Source organism: Meira miltonrushii (genome assembly GCF_003144205.1).
Source record: "Meira miltonrushii strain MCA 3882 unplaced genomic scaffold FA14scaffold_3, whole genome shotgun sequence".
Lineage (NCBI taxonomy): Eukaryota > Fungi > Basidiomycota > Exobasidiomycetes > Exobasidiales > Brachybasidiaceae > Meira > Meira miltonrushii.
This window is the reverse complement of record NW_020289945.1, coordinates 891184-915184: the sequence shown is the minus strand read 5'-3', so window position 1 is coordinate 915184 and position 24001 is coordinate 891184. Positions and strand designations below refer to the sequence as shown.

General features: G+C 42.6%; 14 protein-coding genes across 14 annotated transcripts; 8 read left to right on the top strand and 6 right to left on the bottom strand.

Annotated features, from left to right (window-relative positions):
• Positions 1-107: 107 nt before the first annotated feature.
• FA14DRAFT_161326 (ribosomal protein S16) lies at positions 108-636 on the bottom strand. The gene has a single exon (XM_025499063.1). The coding sequence runs from the start codon at positions 610-612 to the stop codon at positions 220-222; it is 393 nt and encodes a 130-aa protein (XP_025353818.1). The 5' UTR covers positions 613-636; the 3' UTR covers positions 108-219.
• A 158-nt stretch (positions 637-794) lies between these two features.
• Positions 795-2553, top strand: FA14DRAFT_62986 (uncharacterized protein). The gene has a single exon (XM_025502593.1). It carries the CDS (start codon positions 884-886, stop codon positions 2210-2212), a length of 1329 nt encoding a protein of 442 aa, XP_025353817.1. The 5' UTR covers positions 795-883; the 3' UTR covers positions 2213-2553.
• FA14DRAFT_62988 (putative HIS7-glutamine amidotransferase/cyclase) lies at positions 2250-4164 on the bottom strand. The gene has a single exon (XM_025502594.1). It carries the CDS (start codon positions 4078-4080, stop codon positions 2287-2289), a length of 1794 nt encoding a protein of 597 aa, XP_025353816.1. The 5' UTR covers positions 4081-4164; the 3' UTR covers positions 2250-2286.
• A 282-nt stretch (positions 4165-4446) lies between these two features.
• Positions 4447-5373, top strand: FA14DRAFT_135781 (6-phosphogluconolactonase). Its single transcript, XM_025497011.1, has one exon. It carries the CDS (start codon positions 4554-4556, stop codon positions 5358-5360), a length of 807 nt encoding a protein of 268 aa, XP_025353815.1. The 5' UTR covers positions 4447-4553; the 3' UTR covers positions 5361-5373.
• Positions 5374-5503: 130 nt separating this feature from the next.
• FA14DRAFT_161324 (Septin 3) lies at positions 5504-7006 on the bottom strand. The gene has a single exon (XM_025499062.1). The coding sequence runs from the start codon at positions 6761-6763 to the stop codon at positions 5687-5689; it is 1077 nt and encodes a 358-aa protein (XP_025353814.1). The 5' UTR covers positions 6764-7006; the 3' UTR covers positions 5504-5686.
• Positions 7007-7077: 71 nt separating this feature from the next.
• Positions 7078-8505, top strand: FA14DRAFT_173304 (putative ARL1-ADP-ribosylation factor). Its single transcript, XM_025500469.1, has 4 exons — positions 7078-7643; positions 7712-7751; positions 7825-7936; positions 8014-8505. Exons 1-4 carry the CDS (start codon positions 7302-7304, stop codon positions 8063-8065), a joined length of 546 nt encoding a protein of 181 aa, XP_025353813.1. The 5' UTR covers positions 7078-7301; the 3' UTR covers positions 8066-8505.
• Positions 8506-8581: 76 nt separating this feature from the next.
• FA14DRAFT_185258 (HLH-domain-containing protein) lies at positions 8582-10068 on the top strand. Its single transcript, XM_025501443.1, has one exon. The coding sequence runs from the start codon at positions 8650-8652 to the stop codon at positions 9910-9912; it is 1263 nt and encodes a 420-aa protein (XP_025353812.1). The 5' UTR covers positions 8582-8649; the 3' UTR covers positions 9913-10068.
• Positions 9978-11618, bottom strand: FA14DRAFT_62942 (uncharacterized protein). The gene is made up of 2 exons (XM_025502592.1): positions 10290-11618; positions 9978-10219 (listed from the first exon to the last, which is right to left on the bottom strand). The coding sequence occupies exons 1-2, from the start codon at positions 11278-11280 to the stop codon at positions 10044-10046; spliced, it is 1167 nt and encodes a 388-aa protein (XP_025353811.1). The 5' UTR covers positions 11281-11618; the 3' UTR covers positions 9978-10043.
• A 244-nt stretch (positions 11619-11862) lies between these two features.
• On the top strand, positions 11863-14740 carry FA14DRAFT_62902 (uncharacterized protein). Its single transcript, XM_025502591.1, has one exon. It carries the CDS (start codon positions 12300-12302, stop codon positions 14637-14639), a length of 2340 nt encoding a protein of 779 aa, XP_025353810.1. The 5' UTR covers positions 11863-12299; the 3' UTR covers positions 14640-14740.
• FA14DRAFT_161322 (ferredoxin reductase-like protein) lies at positions 14730-15905 on the bottom strand. The gene has a single exon (XM_025499061.1). It carries the CDS (start codon positions 15847-15849, stop codon positions 14842-14844), a length of 1008 nt encoding a protein of 335 aa, XP_025353809.1. The 5' UTR covers positions 15850-15905; the 3' UTR covers positions 14730-14841.
• Positions 15906-16414: 509 nt separating this feature from the next.
• On the top strand, positions 16415-17189 carry FA14DRAFT_62869 (uncharacterized protein). The gene has a single exon (XM_025502590.1). It carries the CDS (start codon positions 16552-16554, stop codon positions 17047-17049), a length of 498 nt encoding a protein of 165 aa, XP_025353808.1. The 5' UTR covers positions 16415-16551; the 3' UTR covers positions 17050-17189.
• A 208-nt stretch (positions 17190-17397) lies between these two features.
• Positions 17398-19083, top strand: FA14DRAFT_124898 (FAD/NAD(P)-binding domain-containing protein; the record flags this gene model as incomplete). Its single annotated transcript, XM_025496670.1, has 1 exon — positions 17398-19083. One exon carries the CDS (start codon positions 17398-17400, stop codon positions 19081-19083), a length of 1686 nt encoding a protein of 561 aa, XP_025353807.1.
• A 51-nt stretch (positions 19084-19134) lies between these two features.
• FA14DRAFT_123516 (uncharacterized protein) lies at positions 19135-20457 on the bottom strand (the record flags this gene model as incomplete). Its single annotated transcript, XM_025496582.1, has 1 exon — positions 19135-20457. The coding sequence occupies one exon, from the start codon at positions 20455-20457 to the stop codon at positions 19135-19137; it is 1323 nt and encodes a 440-aa protein (XP_025353806.1).
• A 644-nt stretch (positions 20458-21101) lies between these two features.
• FA14DRAFT_135766 (MCM-domain-containing protein) lies at positions 21102-23986 on the top strand. Its single transcript, XM_025497010.1, has 2 exons — positions 21102-23643; positions 23689-23986. The coding sequence occupies exons 1-2, from the start codon at positions 21189-21191 to the stop codon at positions 23877-23879; spliced, it is 2646 nt and encodes an 881-aa protein (XP_025353805.1). The 5' UTR covers positions 21102-21188; the 3' UTR covers positions 23880-23986.
• Positions 23987-24001: the final 15 nt, after the last annotated feature.

Sequence of the window (24001 nt, the reverse complement as noted above, 5' to 3'; positions counted from 1 at the left end):
GCTGCTTCTGATGAAGTGGTGCTAGTTGCAGTAATTTTCTCTAATTCAGGCTCCTGCTTCAGCTTTGAGACACTGTTTAATATGGACGAACTTGACTTTTGTGCTGCATCTTCCGGATGTTTGTACATTCCTTTGTACCATTTTCCTTTTGGAATAAGACCGGCCTAGAAAGAAGAAGAGGACAAGATGGATCAGTCAGCAAAGGTAGCAAGGTCCATCTCATAGCATCAGAATACTCACCCTATCTAAAAGTCGTGCGACGGGCTTGCTGGGCTGTGCTCCCACACTTAACCAATGGTGAATCCTATTTACGTTCCATTCGATTCGTTTCTCTAGTTTTGTCGCATCAAATTTCTCCAAACCAGAACTTAGGATGGGTTTATCCAAATCTGATTTACGAAAAGAAGGGGCTGACTCTGTTAAGGATACACCAACTTGTTGCCATGCTTGAACGGGTTGATTTGCATTCTCTTTCGGTCTAGGGATCGGATCGTATTCTCCTAGCTTTTCAATCGGTCTAGCATCACGAGCTGCTTTATCGCGAATGGCCACCAAATGATAGAAAGGGTTATTCCTCGATCCGTGTCGGGCTAATCGAATTCTGACGACCATGATGAGTGATGTTCTTGTAAAGACTCTATGTTAGAGAAGGAAGAATGTCATTCAAATGCATTACCTTCTCATTCATTTTCCCTTTCCCTAACGCGCATTTATTTTTTGGTCATGCTCACGTGGTGATCCTTCGCGCTTAAACTGCTTAAGCTTGAGTGTCACTTCTGTATCCCCAGAGTTGGATTTGTTCCTCCACCAACCAATACAACTATATGATGGTCTTGAACTCTATCATTCACCAATGATTCTATTTATGTATTGAGGTGCTATCATGGCACCCATCAGCCAAGATGACAAGGGAAGTCTGCCGGCGTTCCCAATGCAGGACTTACCATATGAATTGCAAGAGGCAATTCTTCGGATAGCGTTTCAAGATCCGAGCGTTTCACGACTTTCATTACTGACGACATGTAAGCTCTGGAAGAATATCATAGTAACGGCACTTTATTCCGATATCGAACTTTGCTCGATACGACAATGCTTAGGATTCTTGGATGATAGATCAAGTGCGAAGAAACATGCTCCTTTGCATACACGCAATCTCACCTTTACGCTGATCGGAGTTCCGGGTGGATCGACAAGAGGTGGCAGAGAGAGTGCACCTAGTTCTCCAAATCTTGGTTCAAAGAAGATCGATGAGAGGTTACGTGGAAATAATCGATTATTGTTGGCATCTCGAGCTGTTCTTCTTTGTCCATTGGTGGAGCAATGTACTTTTGAAATGTTTGGAGTCCGGCATTCATCTTTACTCACTTCTTCCGAGTACTTAGATGAAGAAGCAAACACGTTTAGATCAGCATTGGCGAATCTCAAGCATCTGAAGTCATTCGCATGGATCACACCGAGAGTCAATCATAACTTTGTTGGATTCAGTGTCGCAGTTGTGGATTTGGCAATTTCCCCAATGGTAGAAGGTTTACAAGCAGCTGCTACCGATATTGATGATGCTGGCAGGCGAATCACGCTGGAGAAAGGAAGCTTAGACAGATTTTCACACCCTCTTCAACGAATCACACTACATCATTGCATCTTTCCTACTACAGCTTATCCTAACGAATCTCTCTTTCTTCTCTTTGCACAATCGCATCCCGATGATGAGGATTGGTTATTGTTTCCACAACTTCAAGAAATTGTCATTCGAACGGCAACTAACGTGGATCCAAAAGCAGTAGCATTTTTGGCATTAACCTGGCAGTTACGATTAGATTCTTCTATGATCGAATCCCATACACAGGTCGTTTTGCATCAACTTCAACACAAAAAAGCAGCGAAAGATCCAAAGATAGTCTTATCGGATACATTCGAGAATAGTATTTGGGGGCCTCGTGTGACGAAAGATCTGATCGACTTGCATTTAAAGGCTTTTGTGATGGACGTACAGGAACCCAATAGTCCAGAGCAGCCTTCTGCAAACCCACTCATTCGAGCTCTAGAAGAGAGTGCCAATACACAATCTACTTTAAGCAAAAAATGGAAGACAAGGCTACGAAAGCTGCAGGAATGGCAAAGGAAGGAAATCCTTCACCGAGCTCGTGAAAGAGTGGTCATTTCGAGTGTTGCCGATGCGATTGCTGGAGCTGGATCTCGATCTCAACAATAGATGGACTTCAGAAATAGACGCAAGACAGGTACGATTTTTAAATCTCTATTTCCATTGTATTTCTATTAATCTAATCATGCTTTACGTTCTTGTTCAGTTGCTTCTTGAACGATTCCGCTTGCTCCTTCTGCGATCTTTTCTCTTCGTACTTTGAATCCTTTCTCTGCTAAAGCACTTTTCACTTCCTCTATTCCCACCTCTTTTCTGTGAAAAATTCCGGCAGCCAGTGCTGCTTCAACAGACGATGGCTCGGCTCTTTGTGCGAGTGGCTTAGCAGCAAAAACTTCTTCAAAATGTTGAGCTGATCCAGCTCCTGAACTTGCAACGACCGGAATAGAAACGCTTCCACGTACTAGATCGATCAATTGACGATCAAACCCTTTCGACTGTCCATCTTGATCGATACTGTTGACGAGGATCTCTCCTGCTCCAAGTGTCTCCACTCCTTTGGCAAGCTGGACAACATCTATGTCACGATCTTCTCTTCCACCCTTGATTGTGCAGCGGTACCACCATCTCTTGCCGTCATATCGGGATCCTTTCTCACCTTCTACAACGCAGGCAAGGTGAGAAGGATCCACTTCTTCGTCCTTTTCTACATACACACGACGAGGATCTATCGAAACAACAACTGCTTGTTTACCATATGCCTTACTGATCATTTCGATTCCCGTTTTTCCGGTCAAATGATCTTGTTTGACTCGCGCAACATCTTTACTGCCAGCACGTTGTAAGAGCTCTTCGACTGCCAATACAGCCTCTGATCCAATGCTGACTTTATCTGCACCTGCACGGAAGTACTCATCAGCAACTTCTTTGGCAGAGTGCTTGGTTCCATCAGGGTCAACGCTGTCCTTTATTCCACCTCCGATTGTGAGTGGCACAAAGATGCTTGCAGCAGCATTGCTCAAGACTGACAGCATCGGCTGATCTTGCAAAGGACAAGAGCGGAATGATGTGATGTTCAGGAAGACGATCTCATCTGCTCCTTCAAGGTAGTAACGCAAAGCAAGGTCAACGGGCTTTCCGAGGTTTCGCACTTGCCCACCTACTTCTTTTGCCTCTTCTTTTTCACGTACATCATACGATTCACCTTTTGTCACAACCAAATCTCCATCATCGTTACTGCGAACGTCCAAGCATGCTACCACACGTTTTGTAAGACCATCCGTTTGAGCTGGTTTAGCAGCTTGAGCAGGTTCTACGATCCATTGATCGTCTTTCACTGCTGATTCTTCACTTAGCCAAGCACGTAAAATTTCTAAACCAGCACGACCACTCTTTTCTGGGTGGAATTGTGTCGCATATACGTTCCCTCTCCGTATACTGGATAGAAAGACTTCATCTCCATATTGTGTTGTGGTCAGAGCCCAATCTTTATGTTTTTCGATATCAAATGATGCCCGATAAGAATGGACAAAGTAGAAGTGTTGACCGGATTGGTAGCCGAATTGTTTAGCTGATGTTCTTACTGGATTTGCTTCATTCCATCCCATTTGTGGGACGGATTTGATAGCACCGGTGCTTGTAGAAGGACCAGCATCGAATCTGTCCACTTCGCCCGGAACAACTCCTAGACCAGGCACATTTGGTGCTTCTGTTGATCGTTCAAACAATGCTTGCATACCAATACAAATTCCCATATATGGCTTTCCTGATGCGATGAACTCTTTCAAAGGTTGAGAATATCCTTGCCTGTTTAACGATTCCATTGCCGGACCAAAAGCACCCACTCCGGGAAAGATGAGCTTGTCTGCTTTCTGAATATCAGCGGGTGACTTTACCCATTCGAAATCATATCCAAGCTTTCTGATAGAGTTTGCCAAACTGCGAACGTTGCCGGCACCATAATCGAGCATATACAGCATGATGAGTAGTATTAATTGTATGGTAGGAAGAATGAATTATTGTTTAATCTTTTGACACTAATTTTTATTTATTTTTAATCTTTCGGGCGCGGGCGCAGCGCAGCGCAGTGCATTGTGCGCACAGGCTTTATGACTAGGTAGTAGAAAACCGTAGAAGCAGAGCCCAACAGAAGAAAGAGCCTTACCCTACCCTACGCTACCCTATCTAAAGAGATTAGCAGTAGCACTCAGTGGTGGATGAATGCAAAGTGGAGCCCAAATGCAAAAGCAAACAGATTATCTACACGCTCGCCATCATTCTTACTTCTTCACTTTACAGACACATTATTGACTCCAATCTCTTGGCTGACAATATCCTCCTTCTTTGCTATTCCTCCACTTTTGCGCCACTACCACAACGTCACGGCTGAGCCAATCAACAACACCTAAATACCAACAACTAAACGCCATCCACAGATAAAACTCTACCCAAAATGCCTCCAATGGCGCCCGATGCACCTTCTCAAAAGCCAGCAGAGCCAATCTTGCATTCGTTTCCATCAGGAGACGATTTATCACAAGCATTGGCAGATTTCGTGATCAAAGCGCAAAATGAAGCAATCGATCGTAGAAATAAGTTCACTTTAGCAACTTCAGGTGGAAGTTTACCAAAGATCCTAGCTAAATTTTTGGTCAATCGATCGGATGATGCTGTCCGTTGGGATAAATGGCAAATCTTCTTTGCTGATGAACGTTTGGTTCCTTTGGATCACGAAGATTCAAATTATTCTCTTTGCGAAAAGGAGTTCTTCTCTAAAACCCCTTTAAAGCCTGCTCAGATTCACAAAATCGATGAGAAATTATTGGATGATGCAGAAGAGTTGAGCGACGAATACGAAAAGCAATTGGCAGAAGCATTCGCAGGAAAGGAATCCGTCAGACTTCCCGTCTTTGATTTGATCTTGTTGGGTATGGGACCAGACGGACATACATGCTCCCTCTTCCCAGGTCATGAATTGTTGAAAGAACGTAGCCGATGGGTTGCACCAATCGAAGATTCACCAAAGCCACCACCAAGAAGAATCACACTCACTCTTCCTGTTTTGAACAAGGCACACAGAATCGCATTCTGCTTGACCGGTGAAGGCAAACAAGAAATGTTATCAAAAGCATTGGATCAACCCGAATTGGGTCTTCCAGCCAGCCTCGTTCGTCCAACTCCACCAGGAGATGTTTATTTCCTAACCGATGACGCTGCCAGCAAGACGGTCAAATATCCCAGAACAGAATTCAAGTTGTAAGAAAGTGCGAAAGCGGGCCGATTATTACTCCTCGATACCTTTTCCTCCTCCTCTGTGCTTAGAAAAGACGAAAAGCCAAGGGATTTCTACGATGTTACTTACTCTACTGTAGTATGCTTTACCTACAAATTTGTAAATAGAATACATCCTGCCAGTCTCGACGCTAAATTGTCAATATGTGATTAAATATGGATATTCATTGATGATGACCAAGAGGGAAAAGAAATCATAACAAGAAATAGCCTACAAGGCCAAAAAAGGAAGAAGGGGGGAATAAGAATATATCTGACGAAAGACCGAGAATACAAAAATCAAATGGGAAACCATTAAGCATCCTGTGCCGCTGCCAAGCGATTTTCCAAACTTCTCAAAGATTCTTCTTTTGCCAGTAGTTCTTGACGTTTTTCTTGAATTTCACGTTGAACCTTTAGTTCGATCTCACGTAATTTGTCCTCTTCACGACGTAATTGTTCTTCCTTAAGACGAACACTTTGGTTGGCCAAAACGTCTCCTGGAATTGGTTGATCTGCATAATCTGCATGAACAGTTCTTGAAAGTTTCTCTGAACGGTAGTTTTCGTACAAGAAGTCGTTTGTGATTTCCTTCAAGTCTGTCAAATGTGTGCTCAACAGAGCGCTACGAAGACGGGCAAAGTCGGAGTGTTGTGGGTTATCAACTTCGACAATACCCCATGGGTATGTTCTAGCACGTACTGGCTCTCCGTTCATCACAACTTCTTCCTCTGATCCGATGATTGCGAATGGCATCATACCACGCAATTCACTGTTGTCAGCAATTGTCTCTTCGTCATCTTCTTCGACATCGTATGGGAAGTTGTAGACTGGGATTCCGTAGTGCTCAATATCTTCCATCACCCGTTTCTTGAATTCGGCACGTTCAGAGTGTGTCATTGTGTCAGCCTTTCCGATGACGGGGATGACGTTGACTTTTGGGCTTAATCTGCGCATCAATTCGATATCCATCTCGCGCAAGCTGTGACCGGTAGGTGTGATGAAGTACAAAAGAGCATGGACACGATTGTCGCGGAAACGGGCGTTACGTTTGATACGACTTTCTTCTGCCAAGATATCATCGTATTGTCTTTCAAGGAAACCAACGATTTCTTGGAATGCATATTCGTTATCAATATTTTCGCCGAATCCTGGAGTGTCGACAATTGTAAGACCGATACGCATTCCATCCTCGTCAAGTTCAACATTGACGGGTTTAATGCGAATACCTTCTTCGATATGAGCTGTTTCAGGGTTATCGCACACTTTATGTCCAATCACTTCTGATTCGCAAAGTGTGTTCACAAAAGTGGTTTTACCCGTTCCTGATGCTCCGACTACCATAAGGCAGAAGGAGACACCCTTTTTAGTTGCCCTTCTTCTTGATGCCATTTTGTGTACCTTTTGTTAAAAGTAAATGATGGGGGAAGGAGTGATTTTAAGGTGTAAGTTTTGAATGACTTCTTTGAATGGAAGCTTTGATTGTGCACAGAGGTAGTGTGCTTGTGCGCGCTCTCTCTGAATCCAGCGAATTGATTGATGCCTATAAGTGCAATCACGCTAAATAACGTTCTTTTCATCAATTCAATGGTGCTCCTCATTACACTGCGTTTGCGCCGCCGATTTAACACAATTGGAACACCAAAGGGGTAATGGCTCAGTCTCTCTCGAATTAAAGTGCTTGATTAAGAAGCTTTGCTTTTCGCCCTCTAGCGCAATTCAATTAACCTAAACGCAGGGCCGCACAGGAGGCAAGCCTGCTGGCACACTCTGTATTCTGTTCCGAAAGTTAACCTCACGTGTGGTAAAGCTACCTCCCGAACTCATTCTCCGCACGGACTATTACGAAGATGTTTGTGTTTTGACAGCTTCTTCTCCACTTCCTTTGCTTCAATGTGATCATCAGATCCCATCCTCACTGACAACAATAATGGGTATCGCAGTATCTTCACTATGGAAGTCACTCTTTGGCCAAAAACAATTGAATATATGCATCCTAGGTCTTGACAATGCGGGAAAGACTACATTGACATACCAAATGACTATGGGACAAGCAGTTTCAACCGCTCCTACAGTTGGTAGTAATACCGAAAATTTCACATACAAGAATTTAAACTTTCTACTTTGGGATGTAGGAGGACAGGCATCTTTGAGGGCAAGTTGGTCTTCCTACCTTGCAAATACAGATGCGGTCGTATTTGTCTTTGATTCGACAGATGGAGAGCGGGTTGGACTAGCGAGAGAAGAATTGCACAAAGTAGCAAGTGACGAGGTGGGTGATGAGGTCTCAACTAAATTTAGTACACCACTGACTATTCTCGCTAATATTTCTGCACACAGTCCATATCAAAGGCACCGATACTGATCTTTGCCAATAAACGTGAGTATATGCGGTTGTAAGTCTTGACATTCAACTTTGGTACTGACCGGTTCCTCTCTTTCCGTTCCCGCAGAGGATGTGACTGGTTGTATGACACCAGCAGATATTTCGGAGTCTCTTTCTCTAACTACGCTACGATTACAGAATTGGCATATTCAAGGATGTTCCGCTCTAACGGGATCGGGGTGAGTATATGCCGATACGCTAGAATTGTTCATTTTCTTTGCTGACATCTGTGTTCATTTGCTCAAAATAATGTCAGATTGAATGAAGGTTTAGATTGGCTAGCGACAAGCTTAGGTGCTCAAGGATAATGAACTTTACATAGCATTTAAGATTCGGAACTTTGTCAAGATGGGGTCATTCTTTGTACTTTTACACAAATTTGATAACAAAAGAGGAAATGTAGGGAGAGAAAAGGATTTTCTGTTACTGTAGAAAGGGGCTTAAACGTGATTCTTTGCTAATGGAAATGTTCCTGCAGACCGGAAGACGGCGGCCACGTTGTCTGCTTGATTGCATTTCCTACAAAAAGAGAATTGAATCATGCTTTTCTCGGTACCGTAAACGTGTAAAAGTCACAAAAAAGCGGAACCGTGGCAAACTTTGTCATTGGCTCTCATGCCATTTGTCAATTGTGGCGGAGAATATGCAATAATTTATTGTTCATTCAAAATCAATTTACTCTAGAAAAATGCTAGTTAAATTGAGTTTAAAATCTCTTTCTTTACCACTGATATGAATTCAACCAGATAACTTAATTTCTCAGTATGATTTCACAAAGAATTTAATTTCAACTCAGAGTTGGACACTCTTGTCCGGATTCATAATTTACATAAAAGAGGGCAATGTCCTTCTAAGAATCTACTCCTTTTCCCATCTTCAATAGCTTATCAACATGAACACTTCAAAAGACTACTCCAGAATGGAGCATATTTCATTTTCACACCACATTCCCCAACATCCATCAGGATCAAGTGGACAATACACATTTCACGAACAAGGAATGCATGCCCAAGACCTCATTCATTCCAGAAATGTGGAATTAACTGCAGATTTGAGTTCAGCAGTCATGGCACATCCACCAACTGAGATGACCAGACAAGGATTCTCAAATAGCAGTGATGGTATTACACATGTGCCTTCTTCTGAAGCGATGATGATAAACTCTATGAGAGCTGGGAATGAGGTTTCGAGATCAAATCGAAGATTCACCATTGGCACGCCTGTCCAACCAACGGAGTTGATTGGTCAATTGACTGAAGATCGAGCAGCTGAAAGCTCTGCTATGACTGATCCCATAAACAATTTGTGGAGACGCACTTATCAAAACGCTCCTGTTCCTGTTCGCGGACTGCTAGATGGATCAACGTGGGAACAAAGCTTAACGAACGATTCCATCAGACCTTTCAGTTCACCCGGTTGTTTAGGTACGGGACAAAATGAAGATTGGTCAACTGCATCAATGAAACCATTTACCAACAATGAAAATGAACGAGTTCAACATACTAAAGTGGAATTAACAAATACTGCAAACGATTTAGCCTTTTTCGAACATCTTACTTCTACTGATATCACTGATGAACTCAGAGAAATTTCACCGGAATTCTCTTACGATGCTTTACATAGACAAGGCTCAAGTGTGATAACTGATGAAGCCATAAAGACGTCCACCGATAGCAACACGTTACCATCTTCAGCAAAAGGAGCGAAAAAGATCACTTCATCCACCAGACCGGCCCGGAAAACAAAGAAAGAAAAAGATCCAAACAGATTGGCAGATCGTCGAAAAAGACGAAGAGAATCACACAATGCGGTAGAAAGAAGACGAAGAGATTTGATAAACGATCGAATTGCCGAATTAGCAATGCTTTTGCCAAAAGATGATTTAATGGACGCAATCGCACATTCTGCAAGTGGTGGAACGATGCCACATATTAATTTGAAACCATTTTTACCGCAAAGACAAGACCTTTTACAAGATAGTTTGTTCATTGACGGTCATCAATTAGAAGCAATCGCTCAAAGCAAACCAAACAAAGGTATCATCTTGACCAAAGCTGTAGAGTATATCCGTTATCTTCGTCATGCATGCGCGATTTTGCGTCAGGACAACGAAAGATTGCAAGCTGGAGGTCGATTCGACAATCAACACCTTTGAAGGGCATGCTATACTTCGAGCAATTCTGTATGCTCTTTCCTAACACATGTCTGGACCCCGGACCCCAACCCCCCATTGTCACGCTTGTGGAAATATGGATTTAAATGCTTCATAATATTCACATACTCCTGTCAACGTTTGAGCTGATTTCTCTGACGCTTCTTGAATCGATCCACAGCTGCAGCATCAGAAGCTGTTGGCCGCTTTCTATGTTCTGCCATGGGCTGTTGTTGCTGGTCATCTTCATTAGCTTTTTCGAGTGCTATCTGTTCTGCGTCGGATTGTACTCTGGTGTTGTGGCGGAAGACTGCATTACAAATCAAAGAGAAAGATTGTTAGTTCTTGCATCATGACTGACAACCAAAAGGCATACTCACATCGTGCTGCTGCAAAGTCAGCATCATCTTCCAGCGTAACCATTCCGTTTCTCTGACGAGCTCTAGCTTCTTCCATTTCTCTTTTTGCCCTTTCCGTTGCTTCGATATTTCGCATACGAACTTCCATACCCAAATCAACTTCTGGAACGCCTGTCAGCATCGATGTACTGAGCGATGCATTCCCTTCATCCTTTTCTTCATCAGGTATGGGAGCAGCAAGAGCTTGCATAGCATCAGCATACTTGCTAGCGGAGGAGGTCGCATTGATATTACCCTTTGCTTGTGCGATTGCATCTTTGGCAGATTGTTGGATTGCCTTGTACTTTTCTGCAACTTTATATAACTCATCCTCTGCACTGTTGAAAGATCCATTTGAAGTGTCTTTTGCGTTAATTGCTGCTTCCACGGCGGCATCCATCCTTTGACCTTGTCTTCGTTTTTTCATCTCTTCTTCGATATATGCCATCATATGCTTGTCTACATCGACAGTGCCTGTTTCTCCTTGAAAATTATTCTCTTTCAATAGTCTGGGTGCTGATGACTTTTCATCTCCATCTTCATCATCGGATGAATGAGACTTCTTTGTATTTCCACCAGATGCTCTATCTGCTTGCAGCGCGTCTCGGCTTACCAAACCACCTTTGCGCATTTGTTCAGCCCATCTGTCCTCATCCGTTTTTGCTGTGTCTGGTTTGTCATCATCTTTTCTCTTTTTCTTCTTCTTCTTCTTTAGCTCTCCCTTATTGAGTCGTTCTAGGTCGATACCTTGAGGTTTTGTACGCATGGATCTTAGAGCTATCAGGTCATCTAGAGCTACTCTTTCCTCGTCATCTTCTGCATCAATGTCTTTGACTTCTCCTGTAATTTGATTCGTATCATCTCCATTTTTCCTGCTAATTGGCTTTGATATCCTTCCAGCACCACCCTTCTTTTTCTTGAATAATGGAACTATCGATGGACCTGCTTCTGCTTCATCGTGATCACTCATCATGTGTGAGGGTGAGAGAGCAAAGTGGAGTAAATAAACCAAAAATAAAAGTTCTAAAAATGCACAGACTAACAAAAGACATTCAAGTCCGTTCGGCTCTCGTTCCACAAAATAGAGGATAACGACCGAAACAAATGGGGGTTGATCAAAGCTACTTCAGGAAAAGAAAGACTTTGTTTCCCTCTGACTTTTCATTTTAACTTCTTGCCTTCATCATGAACCTCTTTCTTGCATCATCATAACCTTTTACCATCAAAAAGTCAAAGGTTGAGTTGCTTCTTTCCGAATTTCAAGATCGACGACGCGTCAAACACTAAAACAGCAACGCTAAGCATTCAAAAGTCAGAAAGGAGGAGGGTGAGTATGATAGCTTTTGAAGATGACAATCTCTTAATTCGCATGAATGACGACAAGGTATCTTGTGCATTGTTGCGTCGTACAACACGAACACCGCTGTGAGAGAAACACTTACATCTGCTCAAATGACTTTGAAGTGATCTCTGGGTGTGATGAGACATGCATGAAAACAATATTATTTCATGTTGACAAACATCTTCTCTGTCACTTGATTGATCACTTTCAAGTTTGGATCAGGATGGCGGTTTTGTGTTGGATTGCGCCGCGTTGGGTTGCACTGCACTTCTTACACTTTCTCATTTAACGCGTGCGTGCCTTTGACGCTCAGCCTTTCCTTTCCATTCGCGTTAACGCTTGGCGAGATCAATCAAACGTCAAAAGAAGTGTGATACTTTTCCACGGTACACTGTCAAAGTGCATGATGGATGCACCATGCACAAGACATGACTTTCTCGCATTTACACTGCTATCATCATCATCATCACAAATGTTTCATCATCATTCTCTTTGCTAAACAATTGCTCACTCTTGCGACTGCTTTCACTCTCTTTCACAGCACGGAATCCCGGCATCACCTATGATTTGCTAGATCAGCTTCCTTTCTATTCACCTCTCTGATCGTGGAAGTTGCAAGAATACCACCATTATAATACAACAATACAAACATGGCAGAAGGTGATCCAGATGATGTCACTACAACACCTTCGCGCATCTCTGTTCAGGCATTGATGTCACCAGCACAATCTCCAAAGCCTACAGCAAATGGAAACAGCCCAGAAGTGAATGGAAATCAAAGTCCAAGTAAATTGTCACAAAAATTAGAAGAAGAGAATCATGCAGATGAAGATGGAGATGTTGAATTCGTTGACGCGAATGAAGGAACGTCTGCTTCACGTATCAATCCTTCCCGCAAAGCAAAATCGATAGCCACAGAAGAAACGGCGGAAGAGCTACATGCCACAGCAGGACAATCGGAAAATGAAGATGAAGAAGAGGACGAAAGCTTTGGAGTAGCAGGACAGGAGCAAGATGAAGGAGTGGAAGATGACGAAGATGACGAAGAAGATAGCGATGAAGATGAGGAAGACGAGGAGGACGATGACGACGACGACGAAGATGATGATGACAGCAGCGAAGGAGATACCGCAGAGGACAAATCGGAGATGGAGGGTGTAGAAAAGGCAATTGGAGCAGAAAATAATTCCGAGAGTACGACAGCACACAAGGAGACAAACGGCAATTCAAGCAGCAGTGCGCAGCCGATAGAGAACGACAATGCGGAGAAAGATGAAGTCATGACAGATGCACAGAAAGAAGATGGAGCAGAAAAGAAGGGAAAGAAAGGGCTAATGAAAAAGAAGCTGAAGAGAAGGAGTCCTTCCGTAGAGCTCGTTCCTGCTGGACCACCTCCTCGTCCAACAGTACGAATCAAAATCAGTCTGGCGAAAAATGAAGAGGATGCATACATGACCAATATACCCGATGAGGTGTACAAAGTACTTAAAGAAAAGGATGATGCTTGGGCAAAATGGTATGCAACTACGCTGCCCGCTGAAGAAGAGCCAGAGGAAGAGAAAGAAGGCGATAGAGAAAATGGAGATGGGGCAAACTATTTGGAGGATTTGGGAGGACTAGCTCGTCTACTGCAAAAGTATCCCGTTCAAGGTCCAAGTGATGGAAAAGGGAAGGGCAAAGGGAAAGGAAAGAAGTCGGAAATGGAATATGAGATTGGGGAATATGACACAAAAGATCCTTTCGTGGACGATTCAGAACTTAATGTTGATGAGCCAACATACTCTGCCAAGCCATCAGCATCTGGCTTCTTTGTCGTTGAGGGAGAGATTGAATTGGAAGAAGTGGAAAGGAGTAAGCTGGAAGCTCAAAGAGAGGAATTGCTGCTACTCAATGCTGGTAAGCGTGGACAGATGCCTGCCGGTTTCGGACAGACTGATCCAGGACCTGATGGAACCGATGCTGGAGGAGCAGGAGCGATCTATGTGGAAAAGGGTGCAGATGCAACCAATGCATCTGTTATCAATACAATGTTGAGCAGATATGCGGATGTTCTCAAGATTGCTCCACTATCCGAAGAAGAGCAAGCTGAGGAAGCAAAAGAAGGAGAGACAGAGAATGGGAAAGACGGGGAGAGAAGTGCACCTTTTGCTCCTATTCAAGCGATCAAGTACCCTACCAAACCCGTTCCACGAAGGCTGGAAAAAGAGTTTATTCATCTTCGTCAATTAGCAGCAAAAGAGAGTTGGTTGAAAAAGTCCAAATTCCCTCCAGATCTTCGCGATCCTTTAGTGCGTGCAAGTATGGTAGCCATTGCATTGGACGAATTCAACGACAATTTCTTCAATTGGCTACCACAAATTTTTCCTTATAATCGACATACGTTAAACAAATACGTTCGAAGGCAAACATACAACGATCATGTTGCTTTGATGAAAACGTTTATGGATATGCAAGAAAAGGGTATGAAACGACAGATCGACTCAATTCATGAAGAAATGACGAAATCATTTGATGAAGCCATGATTGCTTGGCAAGCTAGAGGCAGCAGAGATGGAACGCCAACTGCGAGCGGGAATGTCAATGAAGAAAAGCCCGCTGAAGAAGCTGCGGAGAAAGAGCTAGGAGAAGGAGAACTAGACGAAGCAGATGAAGATGGAGCAAATCCACCTGTGAACAAAAATGACAAACCTGTCAAAAGATGGCCATGGACAGAGCCTTTACGTGAAACATTGTTTACGATTATGACGATCGATAATGCAATGACGGAAATCAGAACGGAAAAGAATGAATTGGAAAATTCTAAGGAGAAAATGAGCGTGATCAATGCACGTAAAGCCATTTACAAACGCTTGATTGAATTATGGCCAGAATCAGGACTAACGACTACAACTGCATTATCAAATCAATATGGATTATACAAAAAGAAGGTGGACAAATTTGCCCTCATGCTGCACGGAAGTACAGCAGCGAATGGGGTGATTGTACCGTAATCTTTCATACTCTTTGGCTTTTTATCACTCTCAATTGTACTCCTTACCATCACAAATCTTGTATTTTTTTTCAAACATTACCTCACAAAACGCACTGTAATAGTCTTTTAATTAATGTGGTAATAAATTAATCTCTTTGAGAACATTCGATGTCCGGGGCAATCTATTCACAATTTAGCAAAAAAGTGTTCCAGGTAAACGATTAAAATTTGTAAATTTGATCGGGTTGATAACCTGCATCGGCCAACAAACCCTTGAGATCACCTTGAGATCCTTTTGGTCCTTTACCACCAGAGATGGCTTCCACTTGAGGTGGTGGACCGCAAACGAATACCTTGATCTTGTCTGCCTTTCCTGGAGCTGGCATATGTTTGCTGATATGTTCAGGTGTGACGTAACCTTCAAAGTGTTCTTTTCCGAAACTCTTTGGTTTCTTGTCTAATCCATAAACCACATTGAAACGTTCATCGTTCTTTGCCAATTTATCAAATTCTTCGCGTAAGAGAATATCCTTTTCTGATTTGTTTGTGTAAATCAATGTAACCTTTGTCTTATCACTTTTATCATTTGCGATTGCTTGAATCACTTGCCACATAGGTGTAATACCCGTTCCGCCTGCAATCATACCAACGTGTTCCAAAGTGTTTGGCTTGTATTGATATTTGTCAATTGGACCTTTAAGCAAAAGTTTGTCTCCTGGTTTGAGAGAGTGAATATGGTTTGTCATTGCACCATTTGGGTATTTCTTGATGAGCAAGTCCAAATGACCTTGAGTATCAGGGCTGGTGACGGGAGTGTAAGGACGAATGACATCTTTGCCATCTTTATCCTTTACACCTTCACCTGCGCCCTTTACCAAAAGAGCAGAAGCGACAGTCAAACCGGAAGCAAGGTTCTCTGGCAATTCAAAAACGAAAGTACTTGAATCGTGATTATAAGGTCTAACTTCTTTTAAGACAAATTCTTTGAATTCCTTTTTGTCTAGAACGCCAAGTTGAGATGAGACTGCATTTTGCACATCACCAACTTTTCCTTTTGTTGCGCCGTTCAAGCCACCGTTTAGGTAAACGTAACCACCCAAACCTGCCACACCTCCTAATCCCAAAATCAAAGGAAGATTAGAAGATGCTTGAGGTGGTGGTGGAGGGGGAGCAGCTTGTTCCGCAAATCCTCTGATTGCTTGACGAGAGATGGAAGATTTGAATGGCATTGAAGCCGCTGCTGGACGAGCAGTGGCTGATAAAACAGGTCTAAAGATTGCAGATGCCATCTTTGTCTAGAAATAGAATGGTGGAAGAAAGGTGGAAGTACCAACAGGCCATACTTCTTACATCGTCAGATTTTTCGCGCACGCGCCCATTGATTCATTTTAGAAGAATGGAAAAGGCGGGTAGAAAGGCAGAGGAAACGTGTGGAGGATTCATTCGGCATACGCTTATGATATTCCGTCATCAGATACAGGACTAAGAAGATGGGGCACGTGTCTATTCAATTGACCATTATAAGAGGAAAAGATAAAGAATAGATAAAAGTATAAAAGTCATCTTTAATGAATAATCGAAGCCATGTTCAGACCTGAAGGAGAGCTATTATTGTCATAGCGATGAATAAGATATATTAGCCAGGTTGTACGCTAATCATACATAAGCCAATAGAATAGTTGTTGAACAAAACGCGCCACCCACGTGTCATAGTGCGGGTGCATTGCCACACTCTAACATTCTGTAGAACAAGTAAAACACAATGTGCTGATGCCAGCAATTCTCTTTTAATACAATGACGATTCTTTTTCCAGACTGATCGTGTGCATCATTCCGAACCGATTAGTTTCAGAATCACCCTCTCATTCTACAGTAGCATAACACTACTGCATCATTCAAAACACTTGTTTGATAAAATCAACAATTATTTCATGGCGCATACTATTCAGAGTCAAGCCAAACTCAAAGCAGAATTCTTCCGCACAATCATGCCTAAAAAGGGCAACTCAAATGACTATCAAGTTTTTCTTAGCCGTCTTCACAATAGATATAAGAAATGCAAGAAAGCCGAAGCTCGCATTGATGTCGTTGACTTAGTGGAACAATTCACAATAGGATTGAATACAACTTATTTAATCATGGCCCAAATTGAACTTAAAAAGTTGGATCAAGCTACTCGTGATAACACCCTCACAATGGAATTGTTTCACCAAGCTTCGGTAGAAGTCGGCCGCACTGGTACAAGAAAGGAAACCTCCGATCATTTGTATTCAGTCATTCACAATGAAATTTATGGTCAAAAGACGAAGGAAACTCTCCCGACTGCCATGACCAATACGCAATCAAAACGTCCTTGGTGTGATCATTGCAATAAACCGGGACACAGAAAAGACAAATGTTGGAAATTGCATGGCAAGCCTGAAAATTAACACTACTGCATCATTCAAAACACTTCAATAGTAACACGTCGCGTTGTATTAAATTGTATTATTAAACCCTTCTATTTACCCAATGAATGTGCTAAGCTTTGTCATCGAGAATGTGCCCTCAAATTAAAATAAAGGCATTTCAAAGCAGACTAACAAAAGAAGTGGAGCATTCAATAGCAATCGACAACATATGGGGTAATACAATTATTGTCTAATACAAATATATGCTGCTATTCATCTCCTCTTCCCACCATTGACCTTGCTTGCTTGTAAGGTCTCATGCTACGTGGTTATCCTATTAGATCACTATTAACACCTTTTCGAACATTTCACACTTCATCAACAATCATGGCCGTTCAACGTGTAAAAGTGGCCAGTGCAAACGAAGCTCCTAAAAAAGGAAGCTTGAAAGATTTCGTTTTTGCTGGAGAAGGTGATGATGCAGTCAAAGTACTGCTAACAAACGTAAATGGTACCCTCCATGCAACTTCTGCAAAATGCACGCATTACGGTGCTCCTTTGGCAAACGGTGTTTTGACCTCACAAGGAAAAATTATTTGTCCTTGGCACGGTGCATGCTTTGATGCAAAAACTGGTGATATCGAAGAATCTCCTGCTTTGGATAACCTTTTAAGCTTCAAAGTTGAACAAGATGGAAATGGTGACGTTTACGTTGAAGCAGATCCAGAGCAATTAAAGGGCAAACCCGGTGTACCACCTTCCTGCTCAAAATCCGTCAATGCTTCAGGACCTGGCGTCGTGATCGTTGGTGGTGGTTCAGCAGCAATCAATGTTGCAGAAAGTGCACGTAAATCAGGCTTCACTGGAAAGATTACAATCTACACTGCCGAAAAGCATGCTCCTATCGATCGTACAAAGTTGAGCAAAGCTTTGATCGGATCGCCTGAACCGGTCACATGGCGTTCAGCATCTCATTTGAAGAATGTGTTGAATGTTGACTTGAAAGAAGGTGTAAAGGCTACTTCGATTGACGTTCAAGGTAAAAAGGTCACTTTCAACGGCAATGATTCAGTTCCATTTGAAAGTCTTGTTTTGGCTTCAGGTGGTGTTGCAAAGAGATTGCCCTTGCCCGGTGCAAAGGAGGGTGAATTGGAACACGTTTACACTTTACGTGGTGTTGGAGATGTAAGTACACTCTTAAGTGCTGTAGGTGATAAGAAGGACAAGGAGGTCGTCGTCGTTGGAACAAGTTTCATCGGAATGGAAACAGCAATCGCTCTTCAAGGTCAAGAAAAAGTAAAGAGCGTAACAGTAGTGGGAATGGAACAAGTACCTTTCGAGAAGATTTTAGGCAAAGAAGTAGGTGAAGGATTAATGAAAGTTGCACAAAAGAAAGGAATCAAGTTCTACAATAGTGCAGGCGTCGAAAAGATTGACGGAAAGGACGGTAAAGCCTCAGCTGTTGTGATCAAGGATGAGTCAGGAAAGCAAGTCTCTCTTTCAGCAGATGTTGTGATTCTCGGTGTTGGTGCTGCACCTGCAACCGAATACATCAAATCATCTTCTGGATTCCCTGAATTACTCAAAGATGGTTCAATTGCAGTAGAGAAAGATCTGCGTGTGAAGGGAGTACCAAAAGATGCAAACATCTTTGCTTGTGGAGATATTGCTACAATTCCAGCCCGTGATGAACAAAATGCAACTGTGCGAATCGAACATTGGAACGTAGCCGGAAATCAAGGTCGTACGGTCGGAAGAATTCTGGCAGGCGATCAAAACAATTATGATTCTATGCCGATCTTCTGGAGCGCTTTGGGTAGTCAATTGCGCTTTGTTTCAGACGGAAACCCACCCGGATATGATGATATCTATATCAACGGTAATCCCGAAGAATTGAAATTCTCTGCCTTTTATGGAAAGAAAGGCAAGGTTACCGCCGTTTGCACGATGGGTGTTGATCCATTGATGGTTCACTCTGCTGAATTGATGAGAACCGGAAAGATGCCTTCGTTCAGTGAAATCAAAGGTGGTAAAGACCCACTCAGCATTCCCCTTGCAACTTCTAGTTTGTAAATAGATTTTTATTAATGATGGATACTATGATTTACGAGATGCACTCCTTATCTACAGCTTTGCATTTCGAGCAGGTAATGTATCCTCTTCTGACGTTCCTTCACCTTCTAAATCAGGTAAAACGTTCCCAAATCTAAGATCGTATAAGCCAGTAATTCCTCTTCTATGAATACCATGAACCATCATTCCACCGCCTTCCCCACGACTTCTCGGAGTGACATAGACTCGATTGCGTGGTGCTTCATCGCTTTCTGGTACGGTGGCAGATTGTCCTGCTGTTGGACGTAATTCATCTCCAGGTAATACAAGAGGCAGAACGAACAAGTCATCTTCTTCCTCTTCTGAAGAAGTCTTCTTTGCATTCGATTTGATCGATAATCGTTTTCGATCAATCATTGCCCCGCTCGGTGCCACTCCTTGTGGTTCAACGCTACTTACGCCTTCTATGGATGGTGCTTGCGTCGAAGATGTGTTTTCTTCTGGTTCTTTTTCCGTGCCGAATTGTAAAGGTGCAAAGCGTATATGTTGTCCCTGTTGTTGTGAACGTTTTTTCAGGGATGTATGAACGTCTGCTAAAAGGTAATACTGCGGTGGAAATAGAATAATGTCATCACGAATTGCCATAGATAGCAACTCTTCCGGTTTTGCTAATCGTAAACTTGTTGTTTCACTGCCATCTGCTGTCAACCCGGCAGGCGATCCTTGTGCAATACCGTTCTCGCTCATGGAAGACGTAAGTTGACCCAATGCATCTGCCCTGTCCAAAATAGTCAAGAAGAAATGAGTATCGAATCGCTTTGCCGGTCTAACAAGGGTACGTGGAGTTACCCAATTTGAATGATGTCGTAAAGGTGCCAGGGGAGGTAAAGATGTGCTGCTCTTGCTCGATGCAAATCTATTTAGAATCTGAGTGAATGCTCTTGCATCATCATGAACACTTTTACGTAATTGAGTCCATTCGTCGGATGACATTCCTGCTTCTGATGGTCCGACTGCTCTACTAAAGTTTGAAGATGAACCTGATTCAGCTGGAACGAGCAAAAGACCAGTTTCCTCAAATGTTTCCCGTAATGCACATAATCGAAGTGATTCCAAATATTCATCATTTTTGCCAGAGGATGATTTATTCGTTTGAGAGACTGCATGTATATCCGCTTGATCTAATAAACCTCCCGGGAATACTGTAGCCGAGCGAAATGACCCGGTTGCTTTCCTTTGCACCATCAATGTAGCATACTCTGATTGCGTATTAGATATTGGACATAGAATGATCAAAGATGCAGATGGGATTGGAGTCATTGGTTCTCCTTTTGGTCCAGTTTTTGCATCATTGGCAACGACGCCTTTTGGACCTGTAAGTGTTGTATTGGACATTGTAATGAATCTGATTGTAGATCTAAAAGTGGGTATTCTTGGCTGTCGTGATCGTAGTATATTTGAAAAGATGTTCAATGCCATTAATGGTGATGAAAGGTAAAGCTTCCCGTTCTTTGGCAGGGTTTGATTAGAGTAATCGGGTATTGAGTAACACATTTGAACCGGTTGAAAGTGGGGTATGTTTCTTCCGCGCTTCTTAAAAGTCGCTTGTTTGCATTATGTAAGCAAAATATCACAACGCGTTACGTGTACGTGCAAATGAAACGCGTCAATTTACACGTCCAGATCAAACGCGTCAAAGTTGTAATATTTCACAAACACACTGTTGAAGTGCACTTTGTTTCTTTTGATACTGATCATATGCCTCTTTACAACCAATGAAGAATGTCGTGTTGCACTGTTTTTCGTTGGAAAAACTGAAATGCATACTCTTGCTTCTGTTCATCATCAATATTTGATCATCGAACAAGATGTCTTCTTCACAAAGTCCAGAACAAACAAGAAAGCGAAGACGTTCGCAATCATCAAACAGACATTTAGGTGTCGGACCATCAAACAACAATGATCAGATTGAAAATATCTCTGATGCTGGTACACCTTCTGCATTAGCAGCTTCAACTCCAGGTCATATGAGCGATGTACGTAGTAGTCCTCCTCCATCAAGTCTACCCCCTTCAAGTCCTCCTGCTCATTTCAGTGATTTGACAGGAGATGATGACGAAGAAGTCATGGACGATGAACGTGACGCACGTCATCTGGGACACACATACGGAGAAGATGACGATGCAGAAGATGAAGATGATGAAGGTGAAGATCTTTATGGTGATTCAATGGCAAATGATTATACAATCAATCCTGACTTGGATACGTATGACGGAGCATTGGATATCAACGATGATGAATCAATCACTGCCATGGATGAAACATCAAGACGTTTGGCAGAATTAAAGATGCAACGTCGTGATCGCGCAGAAGGAAAAACTAAACAAAGTCAACGTTCACGTGCACCAGCATTCATGCAATTCGATGATGAAGATGAAATGGATGATTCAGATATCATTGGTGGCCGTCGTCGCCGTCGTCATTATGATGAACAACCTGAAGAGGACGACGAAGGCGCTGAAGATATGCCATTAGAACAAATTGCCGACGTCAAGACTGATAGTATTGCAGAATGGATCGCTCAACCTGCCGTTCGTAAAACGATCTCTCGTGAATTCCGTAACTTCCTTGTCACATACGTTGATGATCGCGGTGTTTCCGTTTATGGTCAACGTGTCAAAGCATTGGGTGAGCTCAACTCTGAATCACTCGAAGTATCCTTCCTGCATCTTGTAGACGCAAAAGCTCTTTTGGCATACTATCTCGTTCAATGCCCTGGTCCTATGTTGGATATCTTTGATGATGTGGCATTTGAAGTCACTCAACTTTACTATCCCAACTACGATCGCATTCATCCTGAAATTCACGTTCGCATTGCTGATTTGCCAACTCGCTATTCGTTGAGAGATTTACGTCAAGAGCATCTCAACCAATTGGTTCGCGTTGAAGGTGTGGTCACTCGTCGTACAGGTGTTTTCCCACAATTGAAATTTGTCAAATTCGACTGTTTAAGCTGTGGTAATATCTTGGGACCATTCCATCAAGAAGCAAGCTCAGAAGTCAAAGTGAGCTTCTGCAATGAATGCCACAAAAGAGGTCCTTTCCGCATCAATACCGAACAAACCGTTTACCGCAACTACCAAAAGCTCACATTGCAAGAATCTCCTGGAAGCGTTCCACCCGGTCGTCTTCCACGTCATCGAGAAGTGATCCTTTTGTGGGATTTGATTGATTCTGCACGTCCAGGTGAAGAAGTAGAAATCACAGGTGTTTACCGTAACAACTTTGATGCTGCTTTGAACACAAAGAATGGATTCCCCGTCTTTGCTACCGTTTTAGAAGCAAATCATGTGGCAAAACGTGACGATGCTTTTGCTGCATTCAGAATGACGGAAGAAGATGAACATGCAATTCGTGCTTTGGCACGCGATCCAAACATTGGCAGAAGAATTCGTAAGAGTATTGCACCAAGTATTTATGGACATGATGATATCAAGACTGCAATCGCTTTAAGTCTCTTTGGCGGTGTTCCAAAAGATGTTGGTGGAAAGCATCGTGTTCGTGGTGATATCAATGTTTTGTTGCTCGGTGACCCTGGTACGGCAAAGAGTCAATTCTTGAAATACGTCGAGAAAACAGCCAATCGTGCCGTTTTTACGACCGGTCAAGGTGCAAGTGCAGTCGGTTTAACAGCAAGTGTTCGTAGAGATGCGATGACACGTGAATGGACGCTGGAAGGAGGAGCATTAGTTTTGGCAGATAAAGGTGTTTGTTTGATCGATGAATTCGATAAGATGAACGATGCAGATCGTACTTCAATTCACGAAGCAATGGAACAACAAAGTATCTCGATCTCCAAAGCTGGTATCGTGACAACCTTACAAGCACGTTGTGCAATCGTTGCAGCTGCAAATCCAATCCGTGGTCGTTACAATCCTACGATTCCATTCTCACAAAATGTTGAATTGACAGAACCAATCCTGTCACGTTTTGATGTTTTGTGCGTGGTAAAGGATACGGTTGATCCTGTTCTCGATGATATGCTGGCACGTTTCGTCGTTGGAAGTCATACCCGTAGTCATCCACAATTTGATGCAGCTGGAGGTGAAGAAGTTCGAGTTGGAACACTTTTGGATGCAGACATTATTCCACAAGATTTACTACGGAAATACATCATGTATGCACGTACGCATATCAAACCAAAGTTACACGGATTAGATCAAGAAAAGCTTTCACTTCTATATGCTGACTTACGTCGTGAATCGCTATCAACCGGAAGTTATCCAATCACAGTTCGTCATTTGGAAAGTATGATTCGTATGGCAGAAGCAAGTGCAAAGATGCATTTGAGAGATGTAGTTCGATCGGATGATATCGATTTGGCAATTCGTGCAACGGTTGAAAGCTTTGTAAGTGCACAAAAGATGAGCGTTAAACGAACGCTAGAACGTGGATTCCGCAAATATATTTCAAGAGATCGTGATCAATTTGAACTTTTGGCTTTCATTCTTGGTGGAATTGTGAAAGATCGTATGCGATTTGAACATATTAGTAACGCACAAAAGAGAAGACAACAACATCGTCTTGTTGATGAAGATGGAGTTGCGATGGATCAAGATGGTTTAGCAGGTCAAGAAGCCGTTACAGTTCCACTTGCAGAATTAGAACAAAGAGCAAAAGCTGTTGGTTCTTTGGACATTTTACCTTTCTTGCATTGTCGTCTTTTCCGCACAAACGGTTACACATTCAATGAGCAAACACGTACAATCACAAAAGCTTTCGGAAGGCGATTGGTTGGTGCTCATGAGGAGCTTTGATGTGTTTATCTCTGTACTATTTTCCTTTTGCTATTTGCGTAGAGATTTGTTTATCCTGTACAATATTGGTTCTCGTTGTTATTGATCGTATTATTCCTATAGCATTCGTTTGCCTGCACGCG

Bases quoted from the DNA above. Each gene is read 5' to 3' on its own strand.
- FA14DRAFT_161326 (XM_025499063.1), bottom strand. From the start codon at position 612: ATGGTCGTCAGAATTCGATTAGCCCGACACGGATCGAGGAATAACCCT.
- FA14DRAFT_62986 (XM_025502593.1), top strand. From the start codon at position 884: ATGGCACCCATCAGCCAAGATGACAAGGGAAGTCTGCCGGCGTTCCCA.
- FA14DRAFT_62988 (XM_025502594.1), bottom strand. From the start codon at position 4,080: ATGCTGTATATGCTCGATTATGGTGCCGGCAACGTTCGCAGTTTGGCA.
- FA14DRAFT_135781 (XM_025497011.1), top strand. From the start codon at position 4,554: ATGCCTCCAATGGCGCCCGATGCACCTTCTCAAAAGCCAGCAGAGCCA.
- FA14DRAFT_161324 (XM_025499062.1), bottom strand. From the start codon at position 6,763: ATGGCATCAAGAAGAAGGGCAACTAAAAAGGGTGTCTCCTTCTGCCTT.
- FA14DRAFT_173304 (XM_025500469.1), top strand. From the start codon at position 7,302: ATGGGTATCGCAGTATCTTCACTATGGAAGTCACTCTTTGGCCAAAAA. The intron at 7,752-7,824 runs GTGAGTATATGC...CCGTTCCCGCAG, and splicing joins ACTGATCTTTGCCAATAAAC to AGGATGTGACTGGTTGTATG. The intron at 7,937-8,013 runs GTGAGTATATGC...AAATAATGTCAG, and splicing joins TCCGCTCTAACGGGATCGGG to ATTGAATGAAGGTTTAGATT.
- FA14DRAFT_185258 (XM_025501443.1), top strand. From the start codon at position 8,650: ATGAACACTTCAAAAGACTACTCCAGAATGGAGCATATTTCATTTTCA.
- FA14DRAFT_62942 (XM_025502592.1), bottom strand. From the start codon at position 11,280: ATGATGAGTGATCACGATGAAGCAGAAGCAGGTCCATCGATAGTTCCA. The intron at 10,220-10,289 runs GTGAGTATGCCT...TTTGTAATGCAG, and splicing joins TGACTTTGCAGCAGCACGAT to TCTTCCGCCACAACACCAGA.
- FA14DRAFT_62902 (XM_025502591.1), top strand. From the start codon at position 12,300: ATGGCAGAAGGTGATCCAGATGATGTCACTACAACACCTTCGCGCATC.
- FA14DRAFT_161322 (XM_025499061.1), bottom strand. From the start codon at position 15,849: ATGCCATTCAAATCTTCCATCTCTCGTCAAGCAATCAGAGGATTTGCG.
- FA14DRAFT_62869 (XM_025502590.1), top strand. From the start codon at position 16,552: ATGGCGCATACTATTCAGAGTCAAGCCAAACTCAAAGCAGAATTCTTC.
- FA14DRAFT_135766 (XM_025497010.1), top strand. From the start codon at position 21,189: ATGGACGATGAACGTGACGCACGTCATCTGGGACACACATACGGAGAA. The intron at 23,644-23,688 runs GTCTTGTTGATG...AAGATGGTTTAG, and splicing joins AAAGAGAAGACAACAACATC to CAGGTCAAGAAGCCGTTACA.